General features: G+C 37.9%; 1 protein-coding gene across 2 annotated transcripts in view; it reads left to right on the top strand.

Moving 5' to 3' along the window:
- Nucleotides 1–15003, top strand: part of RASA1 (RAS p21 protein activator 1) — a 49336-nt gene that overhangs the window by 24583 nt on the left and 9750 nt on the right. For both annotated transcript variants that reach the window (XM_053409285.1, XM_053409286.1), the window contains exons 9-19: nucleotides 3543–3621; nucleotides 4697–4817; nucleotides 6554–6710; nucleotides 8010–8097; nucleotides 10352–10429; nucleotides 11475–11632; nucleotides 11928–12004; nucleotides 12745–12917; nucleotides 13211–13370; nucleotides 13536–13678; nucleotides 14592–14707. In XM_053409285.1, the coding sequence (XP_053265260.1) occupies nucleotides 3543–3621; nucleotides 4697–4817; nucleotides 6554–6710; nucleotides 8010–8097; nucleotides 10352–10429; nucleotides 11475–11632; nucleotides 11928–12004; nucleotides 12745–12917; nucleotides 13211–13370; nucleotides 13536–13678; nucleotides 14592–14707 (1350 nt within the window). The remainder of the gene's footprint in view (nucleotides 1–3542; nucleotides 3622–4696; nucleotides 4818–6553; nucleotides 6711–8009; nucleotides 8098–10351; nucleotides 10430–11474; nucleotides 11633–11927; nucleotides 12005–12744; nucleotides 12918–13210; nucleotides 13371–13535; nucleotides 13679–14591; nucleotides 14708–15003) is intronic.

Consider the following 15003-nt stretch of genomic DNA (forward strand, 5'->3'; position numbering starts at 1 on the left):
CCAAACCTGAACCAGGGAATTTATATCCATCCCAACCGAGAATTTCTCTCGCTTCCAGCTTGGCTTCTGAAATGGTTAGAGATCCTGCAGCTGGTGTGACTGAGAAAGTAACAAGTTCTCCTAGCTGAGAAGTTCATTGGACTGTCATAAGACTTCAAGTGGAAGATGCTGTGAGGCTAAAAATTGGATCCTTTTGCATAGCCCACATACAAGCTACTTGAGTACCTTCTTCATTAAATCTGTCTGGCCTCCAGACATCCTCATTGAAAATCCAGCTAGCAGCCTTTGTAAAGGTAAACTATCTTTTGCCCATTACCTAGTTTGTTAGGGTTATGGCGGTATAAGCCTTCCATTAGAAGACCGTGACATGTATGGAACAGGATTCCAAAGTTCTCCTACATTACTTAGTAAAATAAATCCTATTTTCTTAGGATTTGAATTGCGTAATATTCATTAGTCTGCTTCGCAAGAGAGCCCCCCGAATTACGTCAATTCTCCCCTCCTGCTGCTGTCCCCTATGCCTCATCCTTCCCTGATCTTCAGGAGCTGTTGTCAGAGGCATAGGAGGTGGGAGGAGGAGAGTCTTATTGTGTGAGAGAACTTCCATTCTCTGGATCCATTATTTCCTCTCCATCTTTCCAGTAAGATAAAAAGCATAAAACTAGAGTGGGGTGATTGAATAGGTCAGGGATATGGTAAACAGTACTTTACATGATATAAGAGGCAGTAGTATGTCCACTTCTTAAAAAGCCCACTCTGGACCCAATGGCATGTAACAACTATAGTCCAGTTACCAACACCCCATTTGTGGCAAAAAGTGGTGGTGAGGGTGATTGGGGAGCAACTGCAGGTATTTCTGGATGAAACTGATTATCTATATGCACTGCAAACCGATTTCAGTTTCCAAAGGAGTTAGTGATACAGTATGAGAATCTTACTTAAAGCAACAACAGCAACACTGTGCACCAACAAGCTTGGGTCCATCTTAGTAGCTCTTTGAATCCCCACCAAAATATATTTTTCTAAAGTACTTATTTCTATAGATCAGTTGCTCTATATGAACGTAGATGAATTCCTGTTTACTCCTTGAATCAACTTCCACTTGATTCAGTTCAACTTCCTAGCCCTTACTTACTGATTTAATACACAGTTGATCCACACAAGCACATCATAATTTTGTTAATGGTTTGAGTTAGTGATTTTCTGGTGACATCATTTCTTCCTTATTAGTCTGTCACTTTATCATTGAGGTGTCTCCCTTGTTTGCCAAGGGGAAGTGTTTATGATCACCAGTTGCTGTGAAAGTATAGAAATACCTTTCTGATCTACATTTTTAAAGAACTACTGCTGGCCAAGTAGCTCTTGGAATCACTTTGTTAGTTAAAAGCTGTATTCCTGCCCCCTTTTGCATGTGCTGTTATGTAATTCAGAACTTCCACCATAGAAAGCAGAGAGAAAATATATTCTAGTACCTGGAAGGCTATTCAGATCTATAAAAGTTTTGTTACAAAGTATATTATCATATGATACATTAAGAGTGTGCTAAAGTAGAGGTTATATAGTGTATAATCTATATTTGATATAACTGTCAAATAAGGGTGGAACATGCATTTCTATTTTGACTAGTGTCTTATGGATTGGTGAGAAGTAATGTTGCTTTCTTTATTTTTCTATGTGCCTCAAAATTCCTGTTGTACAAATGTCTCTTGAGATGTTTCATTGTATCTTTATCATATTTATGATTGATAATCCTTGAGGTTACAGTTGCTTTAGCAAGAAAAGTAACCAGAAGTGTGAACAAAAGGAAACTTTTAAAACTATGATACAAACATTTAGTATGTCATGGAATCCATGATTTTTTAAAACCTAGTAAATTTAAGAACTCTTGGACTTTTAAAAAGAAACAGTCCTATTAATTACTAAGCTCAAATTTGAAAAGGAGCAGTATCGAGTAATATTTTTTCATTCTTGTAAATTATTGATTATTTGAAAAAGGCAACTGGGAAATGTTTTAGTGAACAAGAAAGCTCTTCTCAGATGAGTCTTCAAATAGTTTATTGTACTGTATTTACTCTAGTCTAATATGCCCTCTACTCTAATGCACACCTTAATTTTCACAGTGTAATTTGGCCAAAAAAGGTGTGCATTAGATTTGAGTAAATATGTTATAACTATTGCAATATTAAGCAAGCTTACAATATGTAAAATTCTCATTGTAAAATAAGCATTACATAAGTATGGTAGATACCAGCCTTGAAAACCAAGTGAGATAAGGAATTTATTGGACCATATCTGTTAGAAGTATTGGAAGCATGTTTTTTATTTTATCTCTGATTTGCTAAAATAACGTGTCCATTATTATATTTAAGTACACGGGTAACAAATTTGTGGAAGAGTAATTTGAGCTATGTCTGGTCAGAAATACTGTGTTGACTGAACTTCACATTTCTATTCATTATATACATTTCATATTAAAAATGTGTTCTTTCACTATGATTTTGTTACATGTGGAAGTTTACTTTGAGAATGCAATGAACAGAATGTCTAAATAGACTGTGCTCACTTACTCAATATGTTCATTCATTTAATAATAGTGATATATAAAACAGTAAAATATGTGGAATGTCAGGCTTCCCCCAGACCTCTTTCAATCTGTGTCCTTCAAAATGTAATTTTATCCTGACTCTATGTGGTATCTGGAATACAGTGGTACCTCGGGTTACATACGCTTCAGGTTACAGACTCCGCTAACCCAGAAATAGTACCTCGGGTTAAGAAATTTGCTTCAGGATGAGAACAGAAATTGTGCTCCGGCGGCGCAGCAGCAGCGGGAGGCCCCCATTAGCTAAAGTGGTGCTTCAGGTTAAGAACAGTTTCAGGTTAAGAACAGACCTCCGGAATGAATTAAGTACTTAACCCAAGTTACCACTGTACAGGATTTTGTTTAAAATATCATCACTACTTAAGACTACTTAATATAACATGATTACTTGTAATTTCAAAATGCAGTCTTCATGATACCTGTTAAGGTCTTTCACTATTTCACATTCCTACTCTCTTAGAAATAAATAGTTTCATAGAAATGTAGGGAGTTACTGCTAAGAAACTTAGAACTTTTAGCCCCGTGAGAACTCTTTTGCCCTTTCTTGAATATGGAGAAAGTTTGTTGATCTCTGATGCTTTGGAATATTTGTTATAAAATCTGATTATTTTAAAATTGTTGAGTTCTTTACTAGTAATTTACTAGTTCTTTACTAGTTCTTTACTAGTAATGGTTTACTGAATACTTATGTCTTCTGATGTGGTATTTTTGGATGAGAAAATATGTGTTTTAAAGTTTGATTTTTACATTTGGGGCAAAAATATTTTTACTTTACATCAGTTCTGAGCACAGTCTTAGAAGCAAATTGCAATGATTGCATATTTTATTAAATATATTCTTAAGTAAATAAGTGTAGGGTTACAACTGTCATTTCATGTTCAGTTTTATAAACTAGCATTTACTTCATTCATAGCTACCTGTTTGTTTTTGTTTTTAACAGTATTGCTGACATCATTGAGCATTATAGAAAAGAGCAAATTGTTGAAGGCTACTATCTTAAAGATCCTGTTCCAATGCAGGTGAGACATTGCATTTTATCTAATATTAACATTAGCATTTCAAATGCAGAGCACTACCAGACTATCTCAGCACTGCCCTACGCACCTCAGATGGCAGAGGGATCTATAGGCAGACCTCTGAGGAAGACAACAACATCTCAGAAAGGGTCATGTGGAACCAAGCAGCCCTTGGTTCAACCCCATTTTGTTATTTAACTTGTTTTCATTCTGCTTTTAATCTGGTGGTTCTGCGGGGGGTGGGGGTGAACAGGGCAACAAAAAGAGTTGTTCTTTTAGGCTGAGCAAAATGTATAGAAATACTGCTGTAGTAATCACAGATCTGTTAGCTTAATCCAACTTGGGCTCACATCTGCCTTTCTTTTAATTTTCAAAAGCAGCATTGCTTTTCAAAAGTAGTCCCAGGAGTTCTAAGGTGTAAGAACTCACAACAAATGTTTTGAAGCACCAAGGACTGCCATAAGCTGTGGGAAAATGTTGTGTACAATTATGTATTTATTTAAAATCATGCCTATACTGCTTTTCACATAAAAATAAACCCCGAGGCAGTTGGTTTACAGCAATAAAATAGTAACAATAACAATAAAACTGTAAACAACAAAACAATAAAACATCACAATTATAGTACCAGAGTTGTTAAAAATTGGCATCATCCATTGGGAAATGCTTGTGCAAAAAATAGCTTTTTAGAAAATAATGGAAACATTGGTGCCTACCAAACATTGGTGCCTGCCACATTGGAGAGGGGAAATCATTCCACCACACAGGACGGCTTCCATATCACCCCAAGATGAAATTCTGAAGGTCACAGTGCTTAGTGCTTAGGTAGATCTGTTTGGGAGAAGGTGTGTCCCCCCCCACATAATTGGTCCCAATTTCTTTTAACACAATAATTATGTATGCAGTAAGATGCTCCACATAGATGCCTAGCCAGTCTGTTCTGCACCAGATGCAGCTTCTGAACCAGTCTTAAGGGAGCCCCACATATGGCATGCTACAATAGCTTGTAGTGTTGTTAAACTGTAGAGTTATTTTTGTTTCATGTTGGAAAATGTATGCCTACTTGTTTCCTCTCCAGCATCAAGGACAAGTGCTTAACGACACAGTGGATGGGAAAGAAATTTATAATACAATCCGTCGTAAAACAAAGGATGCTTTCTATAAAAATATTGTTAAAAAAGGATACCTTCTGAAGAAAAGTAAGTGGGGTAAACCACTGTGTGTTCTCGGAATAGCTGTGGATCCATGCCACCTGAATCTCCTGTCCTTTAAGGCCTTACATGGAAAGGTGCTCTACTGGCAGTATTAAGTCTAGTAATCTCTCTCGTGCTTACAAGTCTCATAATGAGTCTCTTTTGTAGTCCCCACATTCCAGCAGTCTTATACAGACCATCTATGTTTTTGTGCTTACTGAAATTGTCTAAATTGTCATTTCCTTTTTGCAACATTTCTAAATAGTTTGAATCCGTTGTGATTTTTTTTCTTTTTGTGTTGCACTTATAGAAGTGGGCACATATATTTTTTTGGAAATAGGGGTGCACAGACCACAATGTTTGAATCAGGCCCTGATTTGATGGTTTGAAAATCAGCCCGATTCGTTTCAAACTGATTTGTAGACATCTCAGTTTGACTCATATCCAGACTCCACTCAGTATTATTGGTCTGTCTGTCTTTCTTTCTTTCTTTCTTTCTTTCTTTCTTTCTTTCTTTCTTTCTTTCCAGCTATTGCTCCTTCTGAGTGGGTGAAGCCTGCCAAATTTATGACAAATATCTCTGGTGTGGGGGTGGATTGTATGTTAGATTTTTTTTATTTTTTTTAATGAGCCTTTACAGCAATAGTATTCCCTTCTGAAGGGAAGAATATCTCCAATTTTCAGAAGGATAGCTGCAGGACAGACTCGACAGTTTTGTGCTTTTTATACAAATATTCACTCTCCTCTATTGTTTTCTAGTAGCATATATCAGAAAGGTGCCCCAAGGTATGAAAACTGCCAAATATCAGAAAGGTAGTTACATGGGTTTAAAGTTGCTTTTTTTCCAATTGGGGACAACTAAATACGATTTGCTTTCATCCATATGGTTTTGTGGGCAATGGTGGTTTTGTTTTTTGTTTTTTGTTAATGAAAATGGCCTACATTGTAGAGGTGGACCTAGGAAAGTAACTTACAAAATTTCATAAGGATAGGTGCCAGAGATAAGGAGTTGTGGTGAATGAAAAACAGTATCAAGCTTGTTTTTTGTTTGGTTGACATCAAAAGTCAGAGAAAGAAAGTTCAGAACTGATGTTTATTTGACAGGAGTGATTGTAACAGCATATGAAACAGAGACAGAAGGACTTGCATATCCAGTATTTTCCAAGTAAATCCTACCAACAGAACTAGTAAAAAGCACAGAAAAAAATAAATACAAGGTGCTACATTACATTAACATTACAGTCCTAAAGCACTGTAATTGCAGAGCTGTAGTGAAATCATTCCCTCAGTTTACAATGTAGACCTATTAGTCACAGAAGAGCTCTCCCCTCTTCCTCTTTTCAACCTAGTGTTTAACTTACATGGCACACATGGTGAGAAATGTTTCAGGATTGACAGATATACCATCTGCAGAGTTTTCAATCCAATCCACTTTGAAGGTCTCTGTTTTGGAGAGCTTAGAAGAGATCCTTAGAAGAGATTCAGAAAAGTCCCAAATGTTTATGAACTCATCCTAATTTGATGCATACTTCTAATTGACAATATGAACACACATTATTGTGTAATATGATAAAAAGTTATTTTACTTGTATTCATTTCTATTTGGGTTCATAAAGCATAACATTAAAAGTGTGGGGTAGAGTATCTTGCTACTTAGTTGACTGACTCCTGGAAAGTTAACTGACAGGGATTTGACATGTGTTTTCTCCATCCATCTCTAAATTACTTTGGTTGTTTTACAGGTAAAGGAAAACGGTGGAAGAACTTGTATTTTATTTTAGAGGGGAATGATGCTCAACTTATTTATTTTGAAAGTGAAAAGCGAGCCACTAAACCCAAAGGACTAATCGATCTTAGTGTGTGTTCTGTCTATGGTGTTCATGATAGTCTGTTTGGCAGGTAAGACAGAAGCTACTAGTTTTAATCATGAAGCTATAAAAGTCAGGTACTTTTTAATAGAGTAGTTAATGAATAACCCTCTTAACACACATGCATGCAAGAATTTTTTGCTTTTCATTTAAAAGGGCTAATTTTAACAACATTCCTTCCTTTGTTCTCAGTAACCTTGTTCAAATGATTATGCGTAAAATGTATTTGGTGATGTCCAATATTAGTCTGAATAGACCCATTGAAATGAAATTACTTAAAATCAATTAATTTCATTGGCCCTACTATGCCTAATATTGTATATCACCCTCTGCCTTCAATTTGATGTCCTGAACATGCTACTAATTTGTATGGGTCCTATTTGTTATATTTAGGTTTTTGCATTGTTAAGCAAAGTTTTTTGCCTAAAAGTCAAAGTACTTTATCCAGCTTTTTTGTGTGTGAAAACCTATTGAAAAGCTTAGCTTTTCCAAAGCGTGTATGCGTGGAGGGGGATTGCCTTCAAAGATTTTTTATTTAAAAAGTGTACTGCCTATACATAAACTATAAATATGCCAAGATTAGGCCTGGTACTAGGTGCTGATGTGTCAACATCTCAGTCATGGTTTCTTAAAGCACTTTGTCCCCCTCCCTCCACATCTTGTTTAAGAAACAAATGAGCTAGTAGCAATAAATTTACCAAATGTGCTGTGAAAATGCTTTATTCAAAACAGCCCAGTTCTGTGCTTCATTAGTTAAAAGTCACATTGGTAATGTATGCTCACGAGTAACCATGCACATTGAACACTGCCCATGTTTTATATTCTCCTAAATATAGAAGAATATACATCATTCATTGTCATGTGCGCATTGGTTTCTCTCTGCATTTGTAGCAATGATATACTAATATTGCTTATGAATACTGTACTCATTAACCTACGAGTAGGAAGCCTATGTGAGATCTTGCAGGCCCATCCTGAGTTCCCACAAAAGCATCCCAGATCCCAGTAAGCTCTTTGTGCACTGGGAAAACCCAGAACAAAATGAACCTTAAAACTCCTCACCTTGTGTGCAGTTCATTTGCAGCTTTTCAACTGGCCGGCTTTCAACTGTGTAAGCTTGAAATCACGCAAGTTAATTGTGTGCAGGATGTGATTGTATTGTACTTACTCCCAAGTAACTGTGCCTAGATTTGTGGTCAGAGACTATTAAATTAAATGAATACCAAACCTTTGTGAATTTGGAAGAATTGTGTGTGATAAGGCTGAGTAGCAATGTTGCCATTCTGGTAATAGTATTCTGTTGTATTTTGTTTTTCTTCTCTTTAAATAGGCCAAACTGTTTTCAGATAGTAGTTCAGCACTTTAGTGAAGAGCATTACATCTTTTACTTTGCAGGAGAAACTCCAGAACAAGCACAGGTAAGCAATTTTTCCTTGAGTTAACATTGTCCTAACGAGTGCTATGATGGGTGTTTCTTTTTATTAAAACAAAAAAGTGCTGTTGTAAATTGTCCACTCTTATGTTCTTATGTTGGACATGCACTATAAATTGTTTGGATCCAAACTTGTGTGAGCTCATTGAACAGGTTTCTCATTTCAGCTGTGCCACTGTAGCACCCTATACCCGCTACAAGCTGTTCTAGGTTGGGAGATTCTTGGAATTATGTAGGATTCTGCTGCAGCAGAAAGGTGTCAGTAGTAAAAATTGGGGATCCTCCGTTGTGTGAGTCACTGTGCTTTCTAGTTGGCCGGGTGTGCCATATGGATTCTCTATGCGTGATCAGGGCATTACAGAAGAAATTAAACTCAGGTTTATATTTACCAGCTGGAATGAACTTGTTCAGGTAGTTGTTGGAACTGCTGCCAGGAATAGCCAAATGCAACTAGTGTCTCAACAGAGCCAGCTGAATGGCTCTGCTTCCCTTCTGTCCCTCCGCCCTAGCCAGATGGAATGATGGCTGCTATGTATTTTCTAGCCAAAGACAGTTGGTTTCTCAGCAAATGACACTACTGCAGCATGTTTGGAATCGCTGTGTTCACTGTGTTAGGACTGCAGCTTACGCAGTGGCTAACTTTGTGGGGGTTGCACATGCAAAGTCAGAGCAACCCCCAGAACCGCCCCCACCTTCCAAGATCGGGACTGTATGAAATCTCACAAAATCTTCTGGAAGCCTTCCAAAGCCTCATAAATAATCAAGGTGGAGGAAGAGCTTTTATGCCTTTCACCTTGCTTACCAGTCTCTATCTAGGAGGCTCCCTCAAGATATTGTGAAGGCCTCCAGACCCCATGTATGGCCATCACAGACCCCGGTAAGCAAGGCAGAGGGATTAAAAACTTCCCACACCAGGAAAATTAAAGTGGAAAGAGCTTTCAAGCTCTCTGCCTTGCTTACCGGGCTCTGGGAGGTTCCCACAAGATCTCACAAGAGCCTCCAGAACAAGGCTTTCCTGCCCCCTTTCCAATTATTTATCTATTGACAATCATCATAAAGCTGAAATTGCATAAGTAAAATTCTTTCAAGTTGTGGTCCCATTGTATATAATCAATTAAATCGATTTGCTACTACTTTCCCCCTGGGAATCCTGAACCTTTGTAGTGTGCTAGGGTGCTCTCACCGAAAAGTACAATTCCAAGATTTCAATGGAAAGCCATGAAATGCAACTGAAAGCTGCACCATGATACTTTCCTGTCTCCATACTTACTGGTCAGCTACCGCCCCCCTTAAGCTGGACAGCCCCTGGTCAATAAAGTGCTGATCTGCCACAGTCTGTCTGCTTCAATGGGTGCTTGGAACTTAGAGTATCACTCAGAGCAAACTACTGCAGCAAGGAAAAAAAGAAACAAACCCTCTAGTGCCTAGAAACCTAGAACATCAGGACCATTTGTCCTGGCTTGTCCGCTGACCTGCTGCGGGTCAACAACTCACAGAAGACAGCCATCATTGCCCGTGAACTGAAAATGCTCAGCAGAGCTGCTGCTGTACAGGATACCAGACTTGCTTTGAGTGGCAAGATCCAAGAGAAGAGTTACACTGTTTTCTGACAAAGATGGCATCCAGAAGAACCATGTGTTCATGGATCAAAGGCTCAGAATGCTTGCTTTCCCCCCTCTTCTCAACCATCTGTGGTCCGGTTAACATCTTGAGCATCCACTATGTGCTCTGACATAAAGACCAAGGACCAGTTCTCTGAGGAACTAGACCAGGTTGTCGGGAGGGTCCCAGCCTGTGAACACCTATTCCTGCTGGGAGATTTCATTGCCAAGAGTTGGGGGCAATCATCACACATGGGACAACTTGCATAGGCCACTTTGGTATTGGCAGCATAAATGAGAACAAACAAGGGCTGCTTGAACTGTTCTTGAATCACAGATTCAGGCACAAAGTCACTGTATGATTCATCTGTTAATAAGCCCAAATTATTCTTTTGTGTTTTTAGTCAGGATATTCAGTGAAATAGCTTTTAACTATTAACTCAGATTGTGTTATTGGTAGATCATGATTCCAATGACTGATGACTGGGGAAGTTGGGGGAGGAGATACATAGAGAAGAATGAAAATGAATGTGGGTGTTTTTTTTAAAGTAAACTAGGTCAAATTTGTTTAATAATTGTTTAATAATTGCTATTTCATTAGCCAAAACAGTATTGATAAGTTAATTTATTATTTATTAGGACTGGATGAAAGCTTTGCAAACATTTTGCAATTTACGAAAAACTAGTCCAGGAACATCGAATAAACGTCTACGTCAGGTAGAGTAATGCATTTTGGCTATTGTGGGATTTGTTTTCTATGTTGGCTGAGATAATATGTACTAGTAATCAAGCATTCTTTGATAAAAACATTACTTTGTTAAACATGCTATAAAATAATGTTACTTTATTTTTATTTTTTGCCCAAAATGAGCTTATAGATTTTACCACTTTTACCATTAAATGTACCATACAGCTTCAGTTAGTAGTTCTGTAGGGCCCAAAGCAATAGAGCTATTCACTGAATCTAATACCAGCCACTCAGAAAACACTGTGAAAGTTTGTCCCTTCACAGCAAGATTAGTAGTTACTTTCCTTTTCCCATATAGGGCCGCCTCCTTTCGGTTCAGCGTAGTTTGGCATTTTGCAGGGATGGTGCATTTCATTTTGCTGCAGGAGGTGAAACAGGAAATGGCTTGCCGCTGTCACACCACCCACGTCTGCTGGCACTGCTTCCTGCTGGCTCTGCCCACTGCACTGCTGGCAGAGAAGTGGAGCCAGTATCAGTGCTGATTGCATGGCGAGATTTCATCAAAATCTCATAAGACCTCTCATGCTTCATGAGATCTCACCAGAAATCAGCACCGGGGGCAGGGGGGAGGGGAGCTCCTGTAGAGGCACTTTCTTGGGGGCTTCCGCTATCTGAGGTGGCTGCTTCACCCTGCTTCATGGGTGGGCCAAGCTTGCCTTCCCACCATGTACCTTCAACAAGTTATCCAAAAAACTGTATGTAGGTGCAGAACCATTATGTGTAACTGCACAGGTGACTTTGGTCACAGGTTCATGGTCTGTTTTTGTATTGGTGGTATTAAAATAGTGGATGCTATTCTGCCTTCCTTATATAGGAGCAAGGAATTTGATAGTAAAGAGAATTTAAATTCAAAGCCCTCCTATACTAACTAGTTCTTTAATCACTTTTTATTTAACTTCATCCAGTGGTTTGCGTTTCTCACTTAAATAAGTGATACCCACACCTATTTACTTCTGGGCATGGTCTCACTACGTAAAACAAAGTTTTGAATTCCATTTTGTATACTTTCTCTAGGTCAGCAGTCTTATACTACATGTTGAAGAAGCCCATACACTTCCAGCAAAACATTTTACTAATCCTTACTGTAATATCTACCTGAATAGTGTACAGGTAGCAAAAACGCATGTACGAGAAGGACAGAACCCTGTGTGGTCAGAGGAATTTGTGTTTGAGTAAGTCTTCTGCTACTTAAATTTGTTGCATTTAAAACAAAATATTCTAAAGTCCTTCTCGGTGATGGTGTAATATAATTTTATTTTCTTTGCTTTTGGCAACAGTAACTGAATATTTTTGATGACTTATTTTGTCACAAATGTGTAATCATACAGTAGCAGAAAAGCAAATGACTGACTTTTGGTTGTAACTTTATATGATGAAATTAAATCTAAATAAAATATCATTATTTGAATTTAGAATGTCAAAGCAGGAGTACAAATGTGAAGTGTATTTTTCTGTATTTTTTCCTAGCGATCTTTCATCTGACATCAATAGATTTGAGATAACTCTTAGTAACAAAACAAAGAAGAGTAAAGATCCAGATATATGTAAGTTCTGTTATTATTGAAAAAAGGTTTTACAGTTGTAGTGCAAGCGTATTTCTCTTTTACATATTTATCCCACTTGTTGAAATAGTCATTGTTTGCATCTCTTTCCTATCCAAATTGTTGGAACATGACAGCTTTTCACTGCTGTAAACTTATGTGTGTTTTTAAGGGCACTTCCCTTAACCTTCTAAGCATGTACTGAATTCTTTCATTTGAGGGTGGTTCACTATCTGCAGTTTACTTGCACTGCCCTTCTATCCAGCATGGTCAAAGAAGGCCCAAGTATGCAATAAAATATTGGATGGGGTGCTCAAGAACCCTTAAGCTTCCTCATTAGTATAAATAACTGACAGAATTACCCATTTAGCTATTTCTGTATTTTCTGTATCATTGATTTGCCTGATGTACTATCATTTGTTATCTTTTTCTTCTCACTTTAATTAATGTAATGTAGTTTAGAAACTCTTTTTAAAATTCTAATGGCTTTTGTTGGAGAATTCTGTGTTCTAAGAAACAGGAGAAAGTGAATACTATCTTCCTGGTGCTCCTTTTTATATATGAAAATTATAATTGCAATTCATTTCTTCTTATTATTCTGAGAGAACTTACAGCATGAGAGTTGTTGTTGTTTTTTAAAGAAATCTTCAGAACCAGTGGATTTTATAAGCTCATTTTGGCTTATACTCTCATATATGCCATTCTCCCCAAAGACTAACTTCTCTCTGAATATTTCTTTCAAGTGTTCATGCGATGCCAGCTGAGCCGACTACAGAAAGGGCAGGCAACAGATGAATGGTTTCAGCTCAGTTCACACATACCTCTGAAAGGTATTGAACCAGGCTCTCTGCGTGTCCGTGCACGATATTCTATGGAGAAAATAATGCCAGAAGAAGAGTACAGTGAATTTAAGGAGGTATTGAGTCCCTGCATTTTAATTTGAAAGTGGCTTGAAATAAATATTAAAACACTTTAAAAGTTGCCTGTCAGCGCCTGAAGGCAAGGGTGGTTCTTCCAAAGAATATATGCTCTTTTATAGCTTGCCCAGACGGTGTTCGAGGTAGATTTGGGCCCCTCATAAATTACATAGCCTTTGAAAGGAGAACTTATTTACTTCAGGAAATAATTACACTCTTTATTTTGTGGTACACTCTTGGAGTAAGTTCATAGTTACTGTTTACTTAGTACTTCGCCATCTCTGTTTTTCAGTTGGTCCTGCAAAAAGAGCTGCATGTGGTCTACGCTTTATCAATCGTATGTGGACAGGATCGAACACTGCTTGCTAGCATTTTACTGAAGATTTTTCTTCATGAAAAACTGGAGGCATTATTGTTGCGAACACTAAATGACAGGGAAATATGTGTGGAAGGTACAGTATAAGTATGCTACTGAAAATAATTTTTCAGGCCATTCCCCTCCTTCATTTCCACTATCCACAGGCATTTGCTTCTCAATAATCTCATTTCCTCATTTAAATTCAACAGAGCTGAAAATTTAATATTTATATCTGGTGGGTTTTTGTTTGTTTGCTCAGATGAAGCCACTACCTTATTCCGTGCCACCACACTGGCAAGTACACTTATGGAGCAGTATATGAAAGCTACAGCCACGCGTTTTGTTCACCATGCACTAAAGGACTCTATTTTAAAGATAATGGAGAGCAAGCAGTCTTGTGAGGTAAGAAGTTATGACTAATGACTAATGAACTAAACCACAAACAGTTTAGAAATGTTTGAAAAATAGGTATAACTTGGGTCCCTCCAGAATGCTTAAAGCAACATTTTAGCCACAGAGAAACCTTGTGATGTAGGTCAGGCATTTGCAGGTCACACCAAACTACTGTTTAATATGATAAACACGGAAAAGGATGAGTTGCAACAAGTCTCAGGTTGCATACTACCCTTTTTCCTCCCACACAGCTGGAATGAGGTTTTGCTAACTGCAGTTTGTCACGTCATCCTGACCTAATGATGGCAATTTTAAAACAGATCTTCAGAAACCATGCTTTGAAGCTGGCGTATTTAAACTGGCTGGATCTAGTATCAGCTGCATTTCGAGGTCCTGAGAACGTGGCATGCTATGGTTAACTAAAAGTGGAAGCAGAAGCTTCTGCACTCCTCTGCCTTGCCATAGGAACGGCATGTGAGCCCTGCATTCACTGCAACTTGTTCCTGCTCTTGCATATCAGACTAAAATGTTGTTTAGCCTCATGTGCAGCGTGGACTGCTGAATCACCGAAGGCTGTGCAGTAAGCTTTGTGGCTGAGAGTGGTTTTAAACCTGACTTCCCATTGCACATCTAGCAATTTCTATATTTTGCCTTTGAACCGTGTAGTCAATGATGGTTTTATCTTTTGTCAGCATTTCAAGTATCTTGCAAATAACAGGCATGCTACTTGAGGCTTTGAGGTGATATCAAAGATAGTCCTTGCGATCTACAACCTGTGTGGTGGCTGCTGAAGCTAGGAGTCCTAGATGCCACCAATCAGTCTAACTTTTTAAAGAAGTTCGTTTGTTTTTACGTTGAGTAAACTTTGCTGGTTATCTTTGGAAGATATATTTCATTTATGTCTTACGGCTCTACATTTCAGTTAAATCCTTCAAAGTTAGAAAAAAATGAAGATGTAAATACTAATTTAGCACATCTGCTGAGTATCCTTTCGGAGCTGGTGGAGAAAATATTCATGGCTGCAGAAATATTGCCTCCGTAAGTTCACCAACATTTCTTTTAAAGCCTCTTTAGAACTTCCCATTTCAGTCCTATACCATCCTTTATTGTGATAAAACTGCTTTAAAAAAGTTTTATTGTTTGGCCAAAATCTTCATAGTACCGTATTGGCCTGAATATAAGCCTCACTTTTTTTCCAAATTCCGACTGAAAAGTTAAAAGTGTGGCTTAAATTTACAACCTTACAAGAATTGGCTTTTGCAATATCACTGCTGAAACAGACATACGGTAAAACAGAACAACAACAAAAAATGTTTTGTTGCTGATTTACGAGC

This window comes from Podarcis raffonei, chromosome 11 (assembly GCF_027172205.1).
Source record: "Podarcis raffonei isolate rPodRaf1 chromosome 11, rPodRaf1.pri, whole genome shotgun sequence".
In the NCBI taxonomy this organism is placed as follows: Eukaryota; Metazoa; Chordata; class Lepidosauria; order Squamata; family Lacertidae; genus Podarcis; species Podarcis raffonei.